At 47.0% G+C, this 22,570-nt stretch overlaps 8 protein-coding genes across 8 annotated transcripts; 5 read left to right on the forward strand and 3 right to left on the reverse strand.

The window, feature by feature from the left end:
- Positions 1 to 332: 332 nt before the first annotated feature.
- AGABI2DRAFT_134742 (hypothetical protein) lies at positions 333 to 2,724 on the reverse strand. The gene is made up of 4 exons (XM_006459209.1): positions 2,601 to 2,724; positions 1,406 to 2,535; positions 659 to 1,346; positions 333 to 601 (listed from the first exon to the last, which is right to left on the reverse strand). The coding sequence occupies exons 1-4, from the start codon at positions 2,673 to 2,675 to the stop codon at positions 557 to 559; spliced, it is 1,938 nt and encodes a 645-aa protein (XP_006459272.1). The 5' UTR covers positions 2,676 to 2,724; the 3' UTR covers positions 333 to 556.
- A 232-nt stretch (positions 2,725 to 2,956) lies between these two features.
- On the forward strand, positions 2,957 to 5,539 carry AGABI2DRAFT_183996 (hypothetical protein; the record flags this gene model as incomplete). The annotated part of the gene is made up of 17 exons (XM_006459210.1): positions 2,957 to 3,224; positions 3,280 to 3,376; positions 3,430 to 3,542; positions 3,598 to 3,611; positions 3,663 to 3,760; positions 3,809 to 4,005; positions 4,055 to 4,220; positions 4,272 to 4,295; positions 4,347 to 4,373; positions 4,427 to 4,501; positions 4,552 to 4,597; positions 4,644 to 4,673; positions 4,723 to 4,793; positions 4,845 to 4,934; positions 4,986 to 5,013; positions 5,068 to 5,168; positions 5,232 to 5,539. 17 exons carry the CDS (start codon positions 2,957 to 2,959, stop codon positions 5,386 to 5,388), a joined length of 1,602 nt encoding a protein of 533 aa, XP_006459273.1. The 3' UTR covers positions 5,389 to 5,539.
- A 1,052-nt stretch (positions 5,540 to 6,591) lies between these two features.
- AGABI2DRAFT_218308 (hypothetical protein) lies at positions 6,592 to 8,589 on the forward strand (the record flags this gene model as incomplete). The annotated part of the gene is made up of 4 exons (XM_006459211.1): positions 6,592 to 6,891; positions 6,949 to 7,268; positions 7,327 to 7,516; positions 7,568 to 8,589. 4 exons carry the CDS (start codon positions 6,592 to 6,594, stop codon positions 8,108 to 8,110), a joined length of 1,353 nt encoding a protein of 450 aa, XP_006459274.1. The 3' UTR covers positions 8,111 to 8,589.
- Positions 8,590 to 8,685: 96 nt separating this feature from the next.
- Positions 8,686 to 9,748, reverse strand: AGABI2DRAFT_201345 (hypothetical protein; the record flags this gene model as incomplete). The annotated part of the gene is made up of 4 exons (XM_006459212.1): positions 8,686 to 9,111; positions 9,166 to 9,321; positions 9,378 to 9,567; positions 9,618 to 9,748. The coding sequence occupies 4 exons, from the start codon at positions 9,746 to 9,748 to the stop codon at positions 8,686 to 8,688; spliced, it is 903 nt and encodes a 300-aa protein (XP_006459275.1).
- Positions 9,749 to 9,858: 110 nt separating this feature from the next.
- On the forward strand, positions 9,859 to 11,285 carry AGABI2DRAFT_218314 (hypothetical protein). The gene is made up of 6 exons (XM_006459213.1): positions 9,859 to 9,959; positions 10,013 to 10,033; positions 10,082 to 10,239; positions 10,292 to 10,770; positions 10,818 to 11,003; positions 11,062 to 11,285. Exons 1-6 carry the CDS (start codon positions 9,880 to 9,882, stop codon positions 11,188 to 11,190), a joined length of 1,053 nt encoding a protein of 350 aa, XP_006459276.1. The 5' UTR covers positions 9,859 to 9,879; the 3' UTR covers positions 11,191 to 11,285.
- Positions 11,286 to 11,341: 56 nt separating this feature from the next.
- On the forward strand, positions 11,342 to 13,467 carry AGABI2DRAFT_201352 (hypothetical protein; the record flags this gene model as incomplete). The annotated part of the gene is made up of 5 exons (XM_006459214.1): positions 11,342 to 11,679; positions 11,739 to 11,844; positions 11,896 to 12,003; positions 12,052 to 13,100; positions 13,165 to 13,467. 5 exons carry the CDS (start codon positions 11,342 to 11,344, stop codon positions 13,418 to 13,420), a joined length of 1,857 nt encoding a protein of 618 aa, XP_006459277.1. The 3' UTR covers positions 13,421 to 13,467.
- A 371-nt stretch (positions 13,468 to 13,838) lies between these two features.
- Positions 13,839 to 16,481, reverse strand: AGABI2DRAFT_116256 (hypothetical protein; the record flags this gene model as incomplete). The annotated part of the gene is made up of 6 exons (XM_006459215.1): positions 13,839 to 14,275; positions 14,330 to 14,381; positions 14,438 to 15,965; positions 16,024 to 16,164; positions 16,215 to 16,395; positions 16,442 to 16,481. The coding sequence occupies 6 exons, from the start codon at positions 16,479 to 16,481 to the stop codon at positions 13,839 to 13,841; spliced, it is 2,379 nt and encodes a 792-aa protein (XP_006459278.1).
- Positions 16,482 to 16,822: 341 nt separating this feature from the next.
- Positions 16,823 to 22,484, forward strand: AGABI2DRAFT_149440 (hypothetical protein; the record flags this gene model as incomplete). Its single annotated transcript, XM_006459216.1, has 28 exons — positions 16,823 to 16,922; positions 16,977 to 17,174; positions 17,228 to 17,363; positions 17,413 to 17,447; positions 17,512 to 17,630; positions 17,812 to 18,033; positions 18,157 to 18,250; positions 18,297 to 18,470; positions 18,529 to 18,652; positions 18,706 to 18,784; positions 18,835 to 18,854; positions 18,904 to 19,087; positions 19,143 to 19,171; positions 19,228 to 19,502; positions 19,556 to 19,646; positions 19,698 to 20,134; positions 20,197 to 20,361; positions 20,414 to 20,533; positions 20,590 to 20,791; positions 20,866 to 21,006; positions 21,062 to 21,158; positions 21,213 to 21,283; positions 21,333 to 21,555; positions 21,616 to 21,639; positions 21,697 to 21,961; positions 22,017 to 22,140; positions 22,199 to 22,276; positions 22,343 to 22,484. The coding sequence occupies 28 exons, from the start codon at positions 16,823 to 16,825 to the stop codon at positions 22,482 to 22,484; spliced, it is 3,969 nt and encodes a 1,322-aa protein (XP_006459279.1).
- Between the last annotated feature and the right edge of the window lie 86 nt (positions 22,485 to 22,570).

The following is a 22,570-nucleotide window of genomic DNA, read 5'->3' on the forward strand; positions in this document are numbered from 1 at the left end:
GCGATCAATTGTATCATGTATAGAATCACACAGATCACATCACGGCTTCCGCGTTTTAGCTTTGCAGTAATTTCACTCAGTTGTGATGCCTGTCTGGACCTAGATGAAATCCATGTCGGTCATACATCAGCTGCCAGGAGTGGGAGTAAGGCATTGTGTTATCCAACCACGAGGCGCTTAGCTTTGGCTGGGATCAATATAGCTGAACCTAGACCTCAGTTGTCGTACTTATCAGAAGCATATCTAATATCCGCAAAAGGATCCTAATATTAATACTTGGCGGTCACATTTGAACGCGGCTTTGACCCATCGGACCGTATTTTTCATAGTGTAAGATGTTTAAACCATGAGATATCGACTAGAACGGGTTCATGGATGTCCAGGTGGCATTCCTCTTTTTGTCTGTTCCTTTCCACCTTCTATCAGCGGCAATGCGAATGTAATCTACAGCTCCGAAGGCTTTGAAACTATTAGGATATAACGAGTACCTCTCCCGAGGCGGCTACGAACCAGCTGTCTAGATCTAAAAGTAACGGCAAGGGAAGAGTGTTGAACACTACACAACAAGTAATGAAGCCAGTGTCGCTTGAGCTTGAACAACCTGCAACGGACCAATTAGTGCACATGTAAAATGCGAAGGTTGGAACATAAGTCATACATCAAGTGCTTGTTGAACTTCAAGTCTCTTCCGTGCAGCCTCAAGCCAATCATGTAGTAGGATTTTAGCAGGGCCCTTGAGCTGATTAAGTTCACGGGTAGCAGTATCAAGATCTTTCTCGTTGAGATAATACTCTGCACGAGCCAAAACACTCAAGACGTCATCGCCGGCAACTAGACCATGACGTTTGAATCTCAAGTTTGAGAGAGCACGGCTGGCGAGGTATGAGAGCACACCAGCATCCTCATCAGGGACGAGAGCAACTTCAGAGACCTTCTGGGAGACCTCATTAGTGAACCAAGTGGTCAGATCAGCAAGAGGTTCGATGCCGACATCGGGTACGTCGGTCTTTTCCAAAGAATCCAGAGTAGCAGATACGATAGGATCTTCGCGAGCAGCTGCAATATGTCGGAGGACACGGAGCTCTTCACGGAAGGGTTTGCGTATTGGAGAAGCCATGGCATTCGAATTTAGGGCGCGAAGCGCGGACCAAAGCGCATGGATGCGAATGTTATCATCAAGGTAACTAGCGTTATCAAAAGCAACACGCTCTAGACGCTTGAGATCGGCAGAAAGCTCATCCAGTTTAGCCAGACGGCCACCGCGCTCTTGTTCGACGCGGACTTTGATATCACGAATCCAACGACGCTGTAGCTCAATGCCTTGGGCGATAACTTCCTCTTTGAGCCTAGCAAATCGATTCATTGCACTGAGTGTGTGGTTCCATCAAGACAGAACATGGCGTACCGTTCGTTAATAAGCTCTGTCTGCGTCTTAAGCTCGTTTTGGAGCTTCACTCTGTATGCTTGAATAATTTTACTTCGTTCTTCCTCGAAGAACTTTGTGAAATCCTCTTGTTGACCGTCCAGTCTATCTTGGGCCTCCATCTCTAACTCTAAGAGTTTCAAAGAGTATTCGCGAGTCTGTTCGTCAAGCTTGGCTTCAAGGGACTGCCGCTCATCCTCGCGAACCTTTTCGAATCGATCAACAAGGGCAGTGAGGTCACCCTTAGCACTTTCAAGTACGTCAGTTGCCTCTGTCGCCGCCGCAGGATTCGTGGCAAGATAGGAGGCAAGGTTATCGATAGTCCCGGCGAGATGGGAAATGATGGGTTCCGATTCAGCGAGGGAGGAGACGGAGGGTGCAACGAGAGGGAGAGTTACCGGTTTAACTACCTCACTCTGTTCAGCCGCCTTGGTCACATTCTTCTCTGGGGGTGGGGGACGAGAGTAGCCTGGAGGGGGTTCAAACCCGATTGGGAGAGGAAGAGGGTAGATACGGGATTCCACAGACTCGGCTGAAGAATGAACGGTTTCGGTCTTTGAATCGCCGACATAGGGCTTTCCCGCGATCGCAGCCTCGGCGCGTGCTACGAGTTCTTCGAGCTCTGGCGAGACCTTTGTCGCGACGGGTGCAGTAACGGTGTCGGCTCTGGGAGGGGGTGGTTGTGTAGTGGGCTTTTGTGTAGGCACCTTGGCTGGGGGGCTTGGAGCTTTTTCTACGCGTTTCGGTGTCACCATGATGGTCTTAGTAGCTGGCTTTGCAGACTCAGTCTTTTTACTCGTATCCTCCTCTGTCCCACCGGACATTTTCTTGATGAGATCTGAAATAAAAGCATAGGTGGCCACGAAAGCGTCTGTACTGACTTCAATTACATCGTCGGTTGTGATATTGTCCCAGCTGTGTTTTTCCGCATACTCGAGCATCGACTGGCCGAGGGGAACTTGTTCCGAGAAAAAGTCATAGTAGGTTTGGTTGCTGAACGCGACAAATGTGCTTCCAACATAGAAAGTACCAGTGAGACCAGCTGTAGTCCAGAGAACTCTGCGAACGACGCCTTTGTCCTTGGGAGCCGGGGCTGCTTCCGATGCTATACGCTAGAAAAGAATGTTAAGCGTAAGTCGTATGCATTCAAACAAGTTAAAGTAACGCGGCGACTCACCCTCCTCACGACTCTCACAGCATTGCGACCAGACGTGGATGCGACCAATCTAGAGACCGGAGGCGCACGGTACATGTTCAGGACTGTGCCTGGGAGCGCTGTACTTGCTCACAGCACGCCGTGGTATGGATGACTTTGATTCACCACTTCAGCCAATGTCCGACTTGGCCCGCCGTAGTCACGTGCACCGGATATTCTGCAGCTACGCCGTCTATTCTATTCTTAGACAGACCCACCACTCCAAAAAAACAAAATAAAAAATTGCCATCACTCCAACATACAGCGTGTGCGAGAAATGGTTGAATTGACTGCCAAAAGTCCCCACGTGCTTTCATCACCTTGTTAACAACCGTAACATGGTTAACATCGAAGAGGAAAAGGCTGAAGCCGAGCAAGTCATCGCTGTTCCAACAGACAAGAAAAATACAACTACAACACGACGAGAGCTCTGGTCGTACTATATTTATTACATCGGGAACAATGGCCTCTCTGGATTTAACTATGGCCCCTCTCAGTTCCAAAATCTGCTCTTCTTGGCAGGTTACGACCCCTCTCAAGCGCCCTTCACCACGCCCTGTGGAACGGGCGATTGCGTATTACCATATCTTGGCCAGATACGTGATGGTGAGCCTGATCATTTATTGGCCATGACTGCTATAAACCGATAACGATATTATAGTCAATTCTATCGTTCTTCTCACGAATGGTATCAGCTTTGCGATACAAGCTGCCGTCCTACTTATCATAGGCGCATGGGCCGATTACGGCGTCTGGAGGTCCTCCCTACCATCCTTTAATCTGGACGTATGAATCATTAACCTTCCTATAGGCCAAATATCACAATATTCTTCACAATTGTGGCTGTCGCCGTCTCCTTCTCTTGGTTGGGCGTAGATGTTCCCTCAAAATGGGAAGCGGGGGTAGTCCTTTATATTCTAGGATGTAACTATTCCACTGGATCCACATTATCTCCGACTGACCGTATAATCCTCGACAGTGATCACATATCAGGTACGCATTATCAACTAATGACCATCACTTTCTTACCCATTGTATGGCCAGCTTACGTTGACTTTCTGGACGGCTGCGTTCCCTGGTCTAGCCAGAGATCTGCCTGAAGTCCAGGAATCATCAAAAGAGGTATTAGCTGGAGCAAAAGAGTGAGTATATCCTTCGTTTTTCAGATCCCGCTTTAATAAAGTGTACAGTCCTGAAGAACATGCGAAATTTGAATCGCTGGCCAGGAATCGGATAGCTAACATTGCCTTTGCCGTTTGCTCTTCAGGAGAAGTTATTATCTTGGTCATTATGGTCGGAATACTCAAAGCGGTCAAAAGTGACCAGAGTACTGAGAACAATACCCGAGCTTTCAGTATTCTACTGGCTTTTGCCGGCGGAATGTGGCGTAAGTCGAATGTGTTTCTTTGTCGCCTCTCTACTTATCAAGTTTACAGTCCTCTGCTCCATACCATGGTTTATCTTCGAGAAGCGACGACCTGGACTCAAAATACCTCCGAACACCAATTTAATGACGATTGGAGTCAAGCAAGTTTACGTCGCGTTTCGAGAATGTATGAAATTAAAGCAAACCTTCCTTTACTTGGTTTTCTACTTCCTTATGTCGGTTCCCCATTCCTGAGTCGATGTATTTTACCTTACGCAACTTCACAGGGGTGACGTCCTCAACACCACTGTGTGAGTGCACTTCGAGCTCCAGAAATTGCCCGCACTGATAGATCCTCACAGTACTGTCATAGCTACACTACAAAATAGGCATGTTCAATCGGAGACCCATGGAAGATGTATCTGACGTTTTTGGTCTATAGCATTGTCTCTTATTCCACATTGGACCTTACATATCTCCTCATTGTCGGCCTGGCGGCTCAAGGAATCGGGATATAGTGGGTGTTCATTGCCCTGATTTTCTTAATCTCATTTCATCTTTGTATAGTGTGCACTGGTTGGTGCAGAAGCGCTACAAAATTCGGACCAAAACAGTATGTCAAGCTATTTCTTTCTCTACGAGTCATTGAATATTAGTAGATGCTTTTGTTTAACGTATTCTGGATAATTGTGAGCAAATAACTATGTTCCTGAAATGGCGTCTAAAAACAGATCCCAGTTGTTGACTATCTGGGGCTTGATAGGTGTTCACACCAATAGATTCGGTTTCAAACACGTTTGGGAAGTATGGTAAGCTTGCACATCTTTGGATTGACTTTGTGCCGACAAATATACTACCAGGGCCTACCAAGCCTTTTACGGTTTGATGGTGTGCCCTTGGTATGCGTATAGTCAAACTATGATCAGCGAAGTATCGCCAATGCAACAAATGTAGGCCGACCTCTCTAACCGGGAAAATTAATAACTAACAAGTAAACTTAGGTTCTTGTTCTTCGCATTATTTTCAGTGGTCTGTAATCTTCTTGCTCCTAGTAACTGAGATCATATTGAACCAGGCTACCAGGTCGGCAAAACTTCCGCTTTCATTGGTCCCCTTGTTTCGAGCGCGATAATTACTGCGGCCAACAACAATGACAATATGCCTTTTGCATTTTTATTCGGATTGTGAGTTTACTAGAAAAAATTTTCGGGGTGAATTTGCAACTGATGGTTTGTTGTTCTCTTCAGAGGTGTATTGAGTACTATCGCCTTATGGATGGTCGACATTGAAAAGAGTCACAAGGAGTGTGCGGAGTTCGTGAAGGCCGAGGGCTCTCGTAACGCCTTCTCAATTCCATTGGAAGACACAATTTCGCAAATCTCGGAAGGGGATTATAAAGCGTAATTCGCCCCACGCTACGAAGGCCTTTATCTACGCAGATTTCCAGATTTGATCTCGGCTTGCACATGTAACTTTCGCCTTCGGTTGTCTCTACGAATCTATACGGAGTGCCTTTTGCACATTGTAGACGGGATGGATGTCATAAGGGGCTTTCCGGGACCGCGCAACTGTCGATTCCCCAAGAATTCCAAACAGCTTGTTTCCTATTTATTTATTGCCATGGAACAGTGAAAATACTCTGAAAGGGCTCGCAATGTCAGTTTTGAATCGAACAATCGACGGCAACTTTGTCATACCCACACAGGGGGTACGTATTTAGAGCATTTTTAAGTGGAGGCTGATGCTTCAAATTTCTAGATTGCTGACATTCTTGGGACTATTTTAGAGATCTTGAGTTTCATGGTTCAAAGCTTGTTTTTGTTCTCTTGGTGAGGCTTCCCCCACGCGGAAGTTGAGCTTTTGTGATACCTAGAAGCGTGGTGCTGTCAATCTCTGTCGTGATGGGATCTTTCTGAGTATTTCCAACACTCGTGTAAATAGGTGGATAGCGCCTCTTACACAATTGTTTCATGCTTGGATAAACTGAATACTGACCAGTGTCTAGTGATATGAGTGCACTTCATCAGATCTTTCACCAGATTTAGTGCAATTATCCTTCCTCGGTGACTGTGATTTCCTCTCGTTACAGCCATTAGTCGACCAGGATCAATGATACCCGGTTTCTGAGTTTCGAAAAACACGACACTTATTGTCTACGAGTGCAACTTGATGGAGAGACAGGCGGATCACCGAAGTGAGCCAAAAAAGTCCGGCCTAATTGTTACTCAATTGTTGCTCCTCGGCAGGTTTAAGGGACAGAGATGAGAAGGCGTTCCATTTCTTATTGTCTAGATACTTTGCGCAGAGAGTTTGGAGTAATGAACTGTTACAGGTGTCTTCGAGGAAACCTCCAGGGATGACGGCTTCTGATACCGTCACTGAATTGAACAATTAGAGCTGCACGTGAGCGACGATCAAAAATAGATCTAACAACGCTAGTTTGTCGTTTCTCAGGAATGCCACTAACAATTGTCCCAAATGTCCTCAACTCCGTCGTATATCCGTAGTATCACTCAACTACAATAGGGAACCTAATCTAGGTATATCCGTCAGAGTAACAATGGGTAAGTATATAACTCCAGGTCGGTTCCTGTTTCCCCACCTGGCATGAACGCTTTGGCACCACCTAGCTACAGGGCATCCTCCACTCGATCTGGGCAGGCACCAGCGTCGACTGAACTTCCTCCTTATTCACGCCGTTATACCCTTAATCAACCTGTGCAGGTGGCGCCACGGGAACCCACGGAACATACCTATCAAATTAACGATGGCAAGGTCGTCCTCAAGATTCACAGCAGCGCTAAATCCTCTAAGTCTCTGCCAACCTTCTTTGAGAAGGAGAACATCCGGGGACAACTGACGATTGATGCTGAGAAGGGCGATTCTATTCATGCGATTTATATTACGGTGAGGAGAGACTTCTACCCGTTCAATCTCAATTGTTCTCATTGTAATTGGCTATAGATCACTGGTCGAGTAGTAACTGGATCTTCTGAGGGAGATTCCTTCATATTTTTACGCCATAATGTCCCTGTCTGGTCCAGGGCTTCTGATGCGCCACGACTTCCTTCGTCATCCCAGAATACGACGGGCACCAAACTTCTTGGGAACTGCATTTGGCCCCTGTCCATTGCCATCCCAAGAACAGTTAAGGTAGCCACCGGGACGGGCGATACGCAAGAATGCCGACTTCCTGAGACCTTCCTTGAGCGCCACACGAGAGTGAGCGTTCAGTATGACCTTAAGCTGCATATCTCGAGGGGCAAGTTGCGGGCAAGTAGCGAGTATGTCTTGTTTCATTCTTTCTCTTGGAAAAGTGCTCGAGCTAACTTTTTGCTCCAGGATCAAAACCGCGTTTGGATTTATTTCTAGCACACGACCAGACCCACCTTCACTTCTTCGACAGCTTGCGTACCAGCAAGGTTGTCCTCTTCCCAACCCCCAAACTGATCCAGATGGATGGAAACCTCTCGGTCCAGTTTCTTGTCGTGGTGTGATATCCAAATCTCGCAAAATCGAGACCCGTTGTACGGTACGTACATTGCCCTTTTCAGCGCAACTTGTGTAATGACATATCGATCAGCTCGCCATAGCTAAACCCCTTTGTTTTACTCGAGGGACTGCCATCCCCTGCTGTCTTACCATTGAAGGGACAGACAGTGAGGCTCTTGACATTTTAGCGAGGCCAAGTTCGATTGTCCTATCTCTACAGCGCCGAGTCCGATTTTACAACCAAACTTATTTCGCCCGACCTGACGTAGCATGGAACGAGTCCGTAGACGAGATAGGAACCGCTTGCTGGTGGCCTTCTCAGACCATGGCGAGCACCACTCACCGCCGCCAACTCGAGGGAGAGATCCACCTTTCGAAAGATCTGCGGCCCTCATCTGATATGGGTCACTTCGGTGTCGCTTATTCTGTGGTTCTGAGCCCGTTTAATGCACCGGGTTTCAAGCCAAGTTCGAGCACAGAACTTGTGTGCGAGCCGGTGGAAATTGCTACAATGCATGCAAGAGGTCCCAGGGCGGTACCCTTGGCTCCACCTGCCTATGATCCTGCTGTTGCGTGTATGCAAAGTGACGATGTTCGATTGCAGATGCCTGCATATGGACTTATGGTCGTATGATTCATGTTTATGGATGATCCCTCACACTTCTTTTTGTTTTCCTTTCCCCTTTCACGATATTTATTCTGCGCTAGTACGCACTCCGATACGGACAACAATTGACTCTCCCCCCTAAACCCTTTCATCCCCATATCGCTTTCTCGCTCATGGCCCGTCTTTTGTTGCGATGAACCATCTGCATCTCTTTTCTTCTTTCGTCTCATTACATATTTATCTCCGTGTCGTGCTGGTAGATGCTGGCTCTACCCGCCGCACCGGAACCCTTCCCTTCCCCTTTATTTTTTTTCATGACTTAAACATGATCTTAAACAAGACGTTGACGGTCCTTGATGGCTTTACGTCCCTTACGATCTCATTTAAATGTTTTGTGTATCCTAGTCATACCCTCATATTGCTATTTTTCGATATTCTAAAGTACAATAGAAGACATAGGAAACTAAGAGTTTCCGATTAATTGAAAACATCATTGCACATGTCGCATCCCTTGCTTGGTTTGTATATGCCAATTCCATTTTCGGTGCTACTTTCTTGGGTTGCATAGGTTACAACGCAATGATGATAATCCAAATCGATGTTTATTGTAGTGAAAGCAGTAACAAAGACTCGAAAGTATCATCATGTTTTGTCTCTGAGCTGCCTCCTGCATAGACACCATTCAGGAGATCATGGTCTTTCGTGGGTATTTGCCAACCAACAGATTCGGGTTTGCGATGCGCAACAAAAATAAACATGTTTTCTTCGTCTGCACCGAATCGATACCACTGCGTCTCTACCACTTCGGCTCTTTCCTGCGTTGTCTTTGGTATAAGAATAGCCCTGGCGAGGATTGGTTGAAAATCAAACCAAAGACCAAAGGCAGACCAGAATGGGGATTCTTTGATGAGACTACGAATCTTGTACGAGATAATGACCACGGGCGGAGAAGAGTTTTGAACAAAAGATTCGGAAGTGAGGTGGAGTAGACATCGGAGAAGAGGAGCCAAGAGTTCTGGGAAATAAATCTGCGATTTGTCGTTGAATGTTGAGACACAAATGTTCGTGAGCGTGGCTCTCACCAGATCGCTACAGATGATATGTGTCAGCTTCCTTGGATCAGACATTGAAGATAGTTCGGAGGAGATTCGACGAAGATGTTCATTATTTCCCCATGTGAGAGGGCGTACCAATGTTGCAGGTACGGCTGAGAGGTTTTTTTCGAGTAGTGGACAAACCTAGCGCAATTTGAAGATCAGATCGAGCAAGCCATTGGAATCACAGAGCTGTTCACGTCTGGTAGATCGGTGGCAACCACAAGGTCTCGTTGTGCGTCGAGAACCTGTGCAATGGCAGCAGCGACAATGCCGGTTCCAGACCCAAGCTCAATGATCGTGAGTGGGGAAGATACACCGGGAAAAGGTAAATCAAATTCGAGATTCGGAAGTGGATCGACGTAGAGTGACGTCAAGTATGCTGATTCCCTGGATACTATTGAGGCGTGGGGCTGGCGGGAGAGGTGGCGTGGGTATACCAGACACGACCAGCTATGCCATACTGAGTGATGGCTTCGCACTGTGCGTTATGTGAAAAGTGAGGGGATAGCTTGACGGACGGGTGAGCTGACGGAGCTATGCTGAGGTTTTGCGGGAAGTTCGGTGGCATGGACTGATAGAGGAGGACAAATCACATGGCGGAACTCGAAGTGTCAATGATGTATTCCCGGAGTCATCAAGTAGCCGGTCCTATATCAAAATGCGCTCCTTCTTTCGTCTTGCACCACCCCATCTCCCCCAATGTCCGTTCAGTCAAAGCCAGTACTCAGCCCGTTAGGAGCTGCATTGGCTGGTGCTCTTGGAGGCTGCTTCAGTAACGCGTAAGTCATTCTCTTCATTCACTTGCCTCCACTGCTTATACGAGATGACATAGGGTTGTCTATCCTCTGGACGTGTATGAAATTTATCCTATCAAATCTTGCGTACACTCATAGGTCATTAGTGCGAAGACTAGGATCCAAGTTGCGTCGTCCGATGGAAAAGTCAAGGACAAGGCCGACCTTTCGATACTCTCTGTGCTACTCAAAATATACAAGAAGGACGGGGTTTCCGGCTTATTTCGTGGATTCGGCGCGACTATGCTGAACACCTTCTCCATGCGTGCGTACAGCGTCCGGGCTTGATCCGGGACATATCTCAAAATCATTTCTAGAATATGCCTATTTCTTTTTCTACTCCCTCGTCCGGGGTACCTATATAAAGCGCATGATGCGCAAACTACCTCCCGGATCCAAAATGCCAGCCTTATCGACAGCGATGGAGTTGCTTCTAGGAGCAGTTGCTGGTGCACTCGCCCAGATATTTACCATCCCAGTCGCTGTCATAGCCACCCGCCAACAGGTTGGGCGACCCAATGTCTCGAAGGGAAAGGGCGTTATCACTTCGGATAATGAAAAATCCGACGACTCATTCCTCACTGTTGCCAATGAGATCATCGAGAAGGAAGGTGTCTCCGGTTTATGGTCGGGTCTAAAGCCAGGTTTGGTCCTTACCGTCAACCCGGCCATTACATATGGTGTTTTCGAACGAGTGAAGAATCTTGTGCTCATTGCCAGCAAGAACGAATCGTCAAAAATGTCACCTGGACTCAACTTTCTCGCCGGCGCCTTCAGTAAAACTCTTGCCACCATCGTAGGTGCTTTAATCTTTCTCAAAATTTATATAGCTAATCTTAACAGGTGACATATCCTTATATTATGGCCAAAGTCCGTATTCAAGCGCGTAATGGAGATTCAGAGGAGGTTGAATATGAAGAAGAGTTGCCGCCGCCCCAAAGTTATCGACACGCCAAGAACAAAGACGCTAGTGCAGTTGCAATTCTTAAACGAGTCTGGAAACGAGAAGGTTTCCTCGGTTGGTACCAGGTACGTTCACTGATTATGTGGTTCTAGCTTGGGACGTTTAAATGATGTGCATGGACAGGGAATGCAAGCACAAATCGTGAAAGCTGTTCTCTCACAAGGTGTTCTCTTCATGTCGAAAGAACAATTCGAACACTGGGCAATTCTTATCTTGCTTTTCACCGCTCGTCTTTCTACAAGGAAGTCATAACTTCTTTATTATTATTCTCTTGCATTGTAGATATACACGATTATACGTTGGGTTCATGTCGCAAGTAATTAGAATTCTGGTTCTCGCATTAATTACTTCACGTGATGAACGAGAGGCCTGTTGCAAGTGTTGACTACTTTCATCCCCCGTCATGCCAACACAGCCTGCAACTCGACCCACGCAGCCACCAACTACGCCCGTCGCGTCGAGAGTAGCAAATGCGCAAGCCATCCAACCATCCCCGCATTATGCGACGACCAGACGACATTCATTATACGGTGTCGAAGACCGTGTCATCATCGATCCGGGCTCACGTATTTGGAAAGTTGGCTTCAGCGGCGAAGGCAGGCCACGCGATGTCTTTTATGCCGTAGGCCCAAGCGACACCCTATGGAATCTTTCTAAAGCGGCAGATCCACGAGAACGAGCGGAAGAAGATAGGATGCTGGAAATCCGCCTACAAAAATGTCTCCGGTCGGTCTTCCATGAGTGCGTAGATCTGGAACAGGTCTCTTTGTTCTTGCGTTATGGATTGAATGACTGTAAAGCTCGTTGATGACAGATCCGAAAGCGAGAAAAGTCATCCTTGTTGAACATCCTCTGCTACCTTTATATATCAAGGAGCTTATTGCAAAGATTTTGTTCGACAACCATGTAAGTTTCAAAGAATACCTCTCGGTAGCAGCATTTTGAAAGCCCAAATAGGTTCCATCCGTGTCTTTTGCTTCGAGCCACCTTTTATCACTGCTTTCTGTGGGGCGAATAACTGGCCTTGTAGTTGATTGCGGTCACCTAGAGTCCGTGGCCCTGCCGGTACGATTACAATCGACTATTTTCGGTACACTCCCTGACAATCCGTAGATTTTTGCTTCGCGGCCTCTCTTTCCCCAGCTCCGAACAACACCTCAAGCAGGTTGTCAGCTCACACAACATCTACGGGCTCTTCTTTTGATGTTCGGGACCTATATCCCGCCCTTGGCAACACTAAGCTCTACAACTATCGTACCAGAATCTGAGCGAGCAACCCGTGTTCCCCAAGAAATCCTTACGGAAGAACTAGTTGAAGAGATCAAAACGCGCTGTTGTTTTGTGAGCGAATTGATGCCCGAGTTTCATGAAGACCTGAATGATCGAGAAGCCACACCATCGGAAGAAGAACCGATGCTCGAATACATGGATTCTGAACCTGAAGTTGAGCCCGAAGTCCCTCCAAGCGATGACATGACGCCTTCCGAATCCGAATTCTCCACCGCTGAATTGTCTGAGAATATGGTTTCTCAAGCCGAAACCTCAGAATCAGCATCCCAACAAAACGATCCTCGTACGCCCGCTTCTGAAGAGGGCATGGCCGGTGAAGGTCACTTGCAAGGGATTGCCAATCTCTACAAGAGATATTCAACAGCGACCACAATTCGGATGCGCGTTACCCCTGCCGCACATCAACCAACAGGTACAGGCCAAGGTACATTGGTAATTCCAGGCTGGATAAGGGAACGAGCAGCCGAAGTTCTCTTTGAAGGGGGTGACATTGATGAAAGCAGTCTTGCCGAACTCATACTCGATGTACTTCTCAAAACTCCCGTGGACCTACGAAAAACACTTGCGTGTTCTATACTTGTTATAGGCGGTACCGCGATGCTACCGGGATTCATTCCACGACTACATGCAGAAATTTTGCGCTGTATTCAACCTCCTATAACTCGCACTCACAAGGAGTCAACGCATCCTAGAAGACCATTTACACCTGTTTATGACCGATATGCATCTCTTAGATCGCTCGTCCCCTATATCTCGATCTTAAATAATCCGTCGCCACCGCCCCCGAATTCCAGTCGGGCTGCTGCGAATGCCGGAAAGGCGCCGGCTTTTGCACCGTCACTAATGGCTTGGGTTGGTGGTTCTCTAGCCGGGTACGCATTTAGTCTCATTTTTTTTAGTGTTGCTTTTCGCCAATTTATTTCTCTCATTTTTTAGATCTCTCAAAACCGGTGGTACCGAGGTATCAAGAGAAAGATGGGATGAAGCAGATGCTGCAGCCCAAAATCCGGAGCAAGAAGATACGACTACGGTACCTGATGTGTCAGGACATTCCAATCTTAGTATTCTACCAGATTGGACGAGAGGGCCATTGCCGGATGGTGCACCACCTGCTAATGAGAAAGTTCCGTCGACACCCGTCATTACCCCTCGTACACCGCAAGCAACGCCATTAATAGCTGCTCGATCGTAGTTTACTCTGTCGTAGTTTAGAATAGCGTAAATCATTTAATTTTTGGCAAGAATTTTACATTCAGTAGTTGGTTGAACACAAGGTGCAAAAGCTATCATTGCATCTGATTTATCCTTCGGTGAAGGACGTCTGATAGGCAGTCGGATAGGTATTCGAAATCTCTATAATAAGATACATGAGTTTATGGGTATATGGTATGGATGTACTCCTACACTAGTAATGTACAATACCGAGAAGTTCGTCGATGACGGGTGGTGTATCTACGGGAAATATGTGGCTACAAAGTATCTCTCTGCTTCTTACAAAGAGATTTACATGAAAATAGTCAGATAGAGGTTGATGAAGGATAGAACAGTTCAGAAACAACAATAAGATAGAGGTAACTTGTCCAGTCCAACGTGTGCCTCGAGAGCAAGTATCAATAAATTTTGATTCCTCTTGCTTTGAGCCGGATTGGCGTAAGCGGACCATCCATGCCAGGACAATCAGCTTCAGCCTTCTCTATATCTGTTTTACCTTGAGTATTCTTACCACCCAAGATATCCCAGACACCATCAACCCAATCAATCACATCCCTAGCCATCTCTCTTCCCTGCCTTTCCCTTTCACTCAATCGTTCATTATCATGATCACCGCCTCCAGATGTTTCTTTAGCCGATGACTGCATTTGCGTATAGAACTCTAATTCGTTTTCTCGCTTTCTTCGTTTCATTTCTTGGCCTCTGAGATAGGCTTGTTCGACCGAGTGGGCCCATTCACCATTTTCGTATCCTGATCTAGAAAGCTCGATACCTACACCTTCTTGATCGAGATACATGCGAAGTCCGTGTTCTTCAACAAAGAGTGGGCGCGAGACTAAAAAATCTGTTGTTTAGCGGCAAGCAATAGTTTGATGAGGAGGGAAGTCACCATAAACAAAGGGAGTGCAAGCGTCTACACATTCTGAAGTCATCCCGTATCCCTATTGAAGCAATAAATTTACCAAACTAAAACTGACTCATGGATGTAATTACTCACAAGTTTACCAAGAACAACATCTCCGATAGCAATTAAATCAGGCATGTACACATCCCTCGGAGCGACATAAAACCCTTCCGGCAGAGCACTCTCTTCATTCTCTGCATTCCACTGTTCTTTACTCACTCCACAAATGACCGCAATCCAATTCTCATCAGGTAATAGCCCAACTTGCGTTTCCTCGATTTCAAGACCTTGATTGAAATATCGCGCGTCCGATAAAGGGGATGAACTCATAGGAGGCGGTATAGCATCAGGCCTAGGAGTTGGCGGAATGACACACATATCTGGAAAATTCGCATCGCCTCCCAGATTTTGCTGTGCATTCAAACTCGGCATGCGCGAGTGCTTGTTAGCCGGAGGTGCACCAGGAATTAGAATCTGAGAATGAGTGGCAAGCCTTCGATGTTGATGCATATTGTGTTTGGACCTCGGAAGAGTATGCCTTCGCTTGGCTGTCGCTTCGATTCCATTAAAGAGGGTAACGTCTTCACCTTGGGTTTCCTTGGAGCCAGTTATTTCATTATCGCAATCGCTAGAAGAATAATCGAAAGCATTCTCGTCTGGATAGCCGGTGTGTCTATGTTTGAGTTGAGTCGGCAACCCGTTGGGCTTAGATTTGATGTGGGTTCGAAGGCCTTTGTTAACGGCTTCAAGGTCTAGTGGAACAGCTTGATCTGGACGTGTAATAGTATTGAGATCTCGGGGCATCAGAACCAGTCTATCCACGCTTGTGGTAGATTTATGGGAGCCTCTATATTCCCTGGAGGACCGCTTGCTGGAAAAATGAACGCGCTCAGATCCAACACTATCAGCATCACTACCAAATCCTCTAGTGGGATGAATGGCTAAAGCCTCCTGGCTTGGAGAGCGACTTAGCAAACGACTGCCGCTCGTTCGGCTATTATCCGGACGCTTGAAGACTTGGCCACCAAAGGAGACAACGAGGATCTTCATTCCCGTAAAGTCCGGGAGACCATTCTTGTGCAAAAATGCTGCTCGTCCTTCTGGGGTATATATACCAGAGGAAGGGGGCCTGACCAGAAGAGGCGCAGCGCGAACGGAACGAGGGATTGTAATATTTAAGTTGGGGAAGGGCTTTGGAGCAAGCGGCTGCGGGGCATTCAAGGGAGAGAGGAGAGATTTCTTGACGTGATCATGAAATTCGTTGAGAGTAGGATCAACCCACTGAGAAGAAGGTAGGGCCGGATGATTGAGGAAAGATGGGATAGGTATGTGACCGGGGAGTCGCAGAAGGAGATCAGCATGTTGATAGCCTTGGTGCAATTGTGCTACAAGGGGTTTGAGGGCCGATTCCTGAATTGGAACGTCGGGAAGTAGCTGTTCAGAGGGGGATGATGATATACTGGTGCCTGTCGAAGACGAGGTAGAGAGCGTGCTGCTAGAAGGAGTGATGCGAACTGGAGTAGGTTCGTCGACGACAGACGTAGCAAGGTAGCTATAGACAGAGTCGAATGTAAAATTTGTGATTAAGATCGAAGGAATGCCAGCCGACTTGGCAGCGAGACTGGACAGGGTCGGTGTTAACCTCACTAATTAATAATTATGCCTGAGAGATTGCTCACCAGCCCAAAAATGCGGCATCGCTGAGGACGCAGTTGGCTCCTATATCCTTGAGCCACGCACGTTCACGGTCGAGCATGACATCCTTCTTGGCGAGGAATTCTTGCAAAACTTGGAAGCTCTTCTGCCGATCTACACGATAGCTGAGAGGCGTGGGTAAGAGAGATAGTGAGGATAGTACGGAAGCGCTCACGCCAAAGGCTGGACAATGACGGGGTCGATTTCTGCGAAGCGGTAGAGGGCACCGCAGGCGATGCTGTCAGCGAATACGTGGCGCGGGGCAGAAGAGACGATGTGGACGGTCAGCCGACGGGTGAGGGGGAGAGAGAGGAGATGGCGGGCAAACGCCGAGACTCTTGTGGCGTGTCCATAGCCTGTGTTGTGTGAGCTGGTACCGCACACGACGAGCAGAACGCCTACCGTGTCCTGAGCAGTAATATGCAAATACGAGGGTATCCATGGGAGGCTAGTGGGAGCAGTCAGGGTCATGAACCACCCCAGACCCTAACCCTAGCGCGGTGCAGCCCTAACCCTCTGCTCGGGCCTCCCATGAGGCGACCCAGCAGGCTCAGCAGAACTCTTCTCGCCAACTCCATGGCGCGCAGGCAGCCCGCTTTCCTAAACGTCGCCTCAGAGTCTCGGCTTCGTTCAAGTTCCGCACCGCCTTCTCCTCTTCGCAATGTCTCCCTCAATCCCCCTGCCTCCACCGGACATACCCCCCTCAGCGAGTCGCATCGCTATCAGAGAGATCCACATCCGTCTCCCAACGCAAACGGGTTCAATACCACCTCGCTCGATTCCATGAACTCTCTGCAACGCGCCGAGGGTGCCGTCGTAAAGACCAGGTCTGGAAGCGTGCTTTCACGAGGCTTTATCCTCAAAACAGATCACTATCCATCTGGTGCGCCTATTTATCTCGGGGTGTCCATCTATCTTCTGCTCACAGTTCTCCCAGGACGCGCCCTAGACCTCGATCTCAATGTGCATGGCGCACCCAACTTTCGTGCTCCTCGTGTAGGCGATCTCAACGTTTTTGGCGTAGCCCAGCCACGCACACAAGGTCTGCGTGCTATCTTGTCAATCCTCAGATGCCGCCCCAATACCCCCAACCCGTCTCATGTTGTCTGGTTTTCCACCCGTGAGGAACCTATTGGTGAGCCCCTTTGAGTATTGTACGTCTGGCCGAGACCCATGCTCTCAATCCAGTCTATATATCCGGTCGCCCATTTGTATTTCGAGACGCTGCAGAACCGCGTCGTACTCTCAACATTTCTGATCGTGCAGAAAACCTGGAGGCCATTGAAACGAGGCTAAAAAACGATATTTTGCAGGAAGCCGCCAGGTTAGGCAACTCCAATGCCTGCATACTCGTCGATAACCATTTTGGACAGATTTGGAGGTGTTCTTCTAACGCATAACGAAGTTGGTCAGTACACGCGTCACTAATTTATCAAACGCGTGTCCAAAACTGATCTTCTTTCCTTTTTAAGCGACTGATACAAGTGGCGATGGTCCTATCCTTCCCACCTGGACCAGCGTTGATATTAATAATGTCAAGACTTCTCGTGAATTATGGGCATCCATGAAGAAGGAGGGGTGGAATGTTGATGTACGTGTTGTCACTCAATAACACTGTTCTGAACTCAATCCGTTTTAGTACCATCGGTATGCGCCTATCTAATCTAAATCCGAACGCGTCTCATCTTCTATCGAGAATTCCAATCTCTCCGGACCGACCTATAGAGGTAAGCTCTCCCCTTATTTTGACGGATTCTCCTAATATTCTTTAGGATAACTATCTCGATGCCTACCTGCGAGTCATCCGTGATACTGATCCATTACATACTTCACTGGTCTTCAATTGTGGTATGGGCGCAGTGCGAACAACTTTTGCCATGGTAGCTGCGTTGATCATAAGACGAAAACAACTTGTTGAGCGAGGGTTTCGAGATCCATTCGGAATTAGTCCCGGTCCTTCTAATGGCGTGCCCGCGGGCGCAGATGCTGCCGTAGTACGCCAATCTCTCAACGTCTTCCGAATTACATTGACGTTCTCTTGAATCAGTCAGTTACCCCCCCACAGGTGAGAGCAAACGATATGAATTCAAGATAACATATTCTGACTTCTAATACAGACAGAATCTAGACTTATCATGGCACTGGAACAAGCCAATGCGCAGCAAGAATATAGTAAATCCCTATTACGCTTGACGTATCTTCTTCAAAAATGTATGCACCATGAGACTTTTTTCTATACCTAGCTGATATACTACAGCTCTCAAAAATACCAATTCTCAATCCGCCATAGAGCTACTGCTCAGCCAACCTACTCTTCTCGAAAACCTAAGAAAGGCACATCAAGGGAGTTACGGTATTATCCTCAGTCTGCTTGGATGCCTGGACCACGGTTTGGGAGCAAAGAAGTTGGTGGACAAGGTCATTGATGCTAGTGCGTGTCATCACATTACTTTATCTGCGCGGCCAAACAGACCAACGACGATATCCAGCCGATCAGGTGACGAACCTACGGGAGGATATTCTGAATCACCGGTTACTCTATTCCCTCACAAGCCTAAACGACGAACAGGGCGAAATATTTTTGAACAAGGCAGCCAAGGCTTTGGAGAAATAGTGAGACTTTTAACTACTCGTTCCTTTCAACTTTACTCACCCATCAATGTCAGCTTTTTCATGATTGTTTTCGCAAGTTTCATAGAGGCATCTGACAAGGATTTCACACAATCTTTTTTGGATTGGATCACAGTGAGCTATTCGTAAACAATGTGCCGTATTTAAATTTATCACTTGTATAGGCACGAACGGAAATTGGAAAGTATGCCCCATGACCTCGTTACTCGTTTATCATTCTTATGTTTTCCAAGTCAAGTACGCTTCCTACGGAAAACTTATGGGTCAAAACTCCACGTTTTCGCCCCGATCAATGATCTTTCTTCCCTGTCCAAGTCGGGTTCCGCGTCTCGCTCACATGTAGCCGGAAAAAAGAATGATATGGCGATTGCTGGCGGCCAAGTACTCGGTGACGAATATACTGACCACGTCATCAAAGTATGTGCCCGTTTATATATATGACTTGGACTGCGGCCTCAATATTGCCTCACAGAACAGGAGTGGGATCATCCTCCGTGAGAGGTATGTTTCGCTCTATGTTACAACTGGCTTGCTCTCATAATGTGTCTATTTTCCAGCACGCTTCTCAAATCCGATCAATGGTTACGCAGGCAAACCGTCGAAGATTCAATTCGAGGCGCTATCAATTTCCGATCAATACCTAATTCCAACATCTATGCCCTTGGACAACCTACAGTCGAAGCTGTAGACGATGTGATCTCGAAGATCAAACACACTCATGGGTCCGCTCCGAGAATTGTGTGGATTACATTACGGGAAGAACCAGTTGTTTATATTAATGGAGCTCCTTACTGCTTGAGAAGGGAAGGATTTTCGTTGAGGAATATGAAAGGTAAGTCGTATTTAAATATTCATGTGAACACCTTTTTCAAGTTGCCTTTGCAGATTATGGGGGTATTTCTGCATCTAGGCTTGAGATTCTCGAGGAACGCCTTAAAGATGATGTCATTGCCGAGTCTAAGGCATTTGGTGGCAGGTAGGTATAGAAATTCTAACATATTCGAGCACTCTTCCAACCTTGCATTAGGGTCCTCCTACACACAGAGACAACTGACGGAACTGTCGTCCCAGTCTGGGAAGAAGTTGTACCTGAAAACGTCGCTGTTCTCAAAGACATAATGGAAGCCCGAGACCATGCAGAATCCATGACCCTTCAGTACAACAGAATCCCAATCACAGCGGAAAAACCACCTGATTTTGCTGATCTCAGTGAACTGATTGAAGTCGTTATGCGAACTTCGATGAATACCCCTATTGTTGTGAACTGCCAATTGGGTGGTGGTAGGAGCACACTCGCGTCGATTCTTTTAGTGTTGATTCGGCAATGGTTGGAGAATCAACCGGCTACCACGCCGAATCTAGCTAGCGGAAGAAGTATGCAGAGGGCTATGTCAATGACGGCCACTGAAAGCATAGGATTTACCAACAGGCCGAAACCTAGGAAATCGTACCAGGCCATCAATAGTATGTTGCTATTTTTTCGAGTTACTTATTTATCAGGTTATTGAAGTGCCTCTTAAAATTAGACCTCCTTCGTGTTATTCGCAAAGGTCCTGCCGTCAAGAGTACAGTGGACGACGCCATTGACCAGTGTTCTGCCTTCTACAACCTCCGTGAATCGATTGATATTCTACGTGTCAAGAGTGAAGAGGCGACAGATGAAGGACAGAGGAAGGAATTCGCTCAGAAAGGTACATCCGGACACATTCTATTTGCATATCAGTTGCTGATACTTTGTGACAGGTCTTCAGAATCTACGAAGATACTTTGAGCTTATTGTTTTCCAATCATACCTTCAATCGACCATTCCAGATACTATGCAATCATTTGAAAGTGTGGAGACGTTTGTGAAGAATCGTCCAGGTAAGATTTTCGCAACTGTTTACCATGCCCATGATGATATTAACTGTGATTTTTAGTTATTAAGACTTTTGAGAAAGAACTCATATCAGGTGGCCTGAGTGCCTTACAACCCCTCACAGGATTTGCTGCCAAAGGCGATATGGCTAACCCGGATGAGGAAACACAAGTAGTCATGAGTCGTTCTGGAAGCATACTTTCTGCTTCGACCATTTTGAAAAGCGATTTCTTCTCAAATCTACAGAAGATGACCTTGCCAGAGTATGTACTATTTTTGGGTCATCATTGACTTGTGGAAACGTGATGGTGACTAATTGGATTTGCTGTAACTATAGGCGTATTGAGGGGGCGCCGAACTTTAGGAGGGTACCGTTGACTTTGAGGCCTATTCGGTCCAAAGCGCCAGGATCGGATGCATCGAATACTATGGATTTTGCATTGGACGACTCCGAGAGAGAACGAATGGTCTGTGGAAGGTAAGCTTAAATACCATTGTCTTGTGCCTTTTTTTCATCGCTTTTGCTCTCTAAGTGGAATGCCAACCGTAGAGGGTCTTAAACGTGCATTGCAACGTGTTGATGCTGGGCCGGAAGGCAAGAACATGGTCTTTTGGACATCATTGCGCGAGGTATATAACGCTTGGATAGAGTCAGAACTGTCAAATTCACTGAATGGTTTATAGGAACCTGTGGTATATGTTGCTGGCCGGCCTCATGTACTCCGTCTTGTCAACAAACCTCTCGAGAATGTCGAGTAAGCTCGTCTGAACATGTCGCGGTGGTTTATACTCATCCTGGTTTAGAGCGACGGGCGTGACGACAGCTGTTGTAGAATCTATGGAAGAAGGTTTCAAGAAGGACGTACTTCGTGAAATGAGGGCAGGAGATGGGCGTATTCTTCTACATGATGAAGTTGAGGAGCACCCCGGAGTATTTTCGATTATTCCCATCTGGGAGATGGTTACTGAGGATGACATCATGACACCAAGAGACGTAGTTAACCTGATCAAAAAAGAAGGATATAGGGTGAGTGACGACGACCTTTAAGATTTTTTACCAGGTTATGTTGATCAATCGGTTTATTAGATCGACTATGGCCGAATAGCAATTGTACGGTTATCAATGTGTCATCTTTATTTATTTAGACCGCTAACCTGATTATTGTAGACTGATGAACAGGCCCCCTTACCCGTTGCTCTTTCACAACTATTGGATAGAGTTCAGTCAGGTCCACCCGCGGCCTGTGACTTCGTCTTCAATTGCCAGATGGGACGGGGTCGGACAACAACTGGGATGGTCACAGCTTGTTTGATAGCATCGACACAGCAATGGACCAGTCAGGAGCAACAACTTGCTGAACACGAGCCGATGACTGAAGCAGAGATCTATGACCCTATTGATGGCCCTTCCGAAGAGGAGGCCTACTTACAAGGTGTGATGAACGTTATTGTCCATCATTTGCATGTTCTGAGCGGAGCACATAACAGGGGAGTACAAGACAATTTTGCATCTCGTTGGCGTTCTATCCCACGGCAAGGTTGCGAAGCGACTTACCGATCGCGCTATTGACTTGATGCAAGATGTTCAGAATCTGCGAAAGGCTATCTACGAGTAAGGGCGCTTATTCAATAACCTTGCCGAAAACGTTGCTCACGTTATGATGACACAGCTACAAGCTTAAAGCCGAAGCCTGTGAAAAAGGCAGTGCGAAGGAACGAAACCTAAGAAACACAACTGTGAATTACCTGTAAGTGTTTCGTCGTCATTTCAGACGCGTTACCCTGAGGACTCACAAATATTCTCCTTGTGACAGATACCGCTACGGCACACTCATCGCCTTCGCCAATTATTTGATTGCAATCAGGGAACGAGGCGGTTCGGATGTCACATTTCCGGAATGGCTACACGAGCACCGGGAAATTACGAAATTGCTTGAACGGAGATCCCTCGATTAGATATTAAACAACGGTAGATTAAATGAATTTCTGATCCGATGTTGTTATAATTACAATTTAGTGTACAGTATATAGGATATATCATC

The sequence above is a fragment of the Agaricus bisporus genome, assembly GCF_000300575.1.
Source record: "Agaricus bisporus var. bisporus H97 unplaced genomic scaffold AGABI2scaffold_3, whole genome shotgun sequence".
In the NCBI taxonomy this organism is placed as follows: domain Eukaryota; kingdom Fungi; phylum Basidiomycota; class Agaricomycetes; order Agaricales; family Agaricaceae; genus Agaricus; species Agaricus bisporus.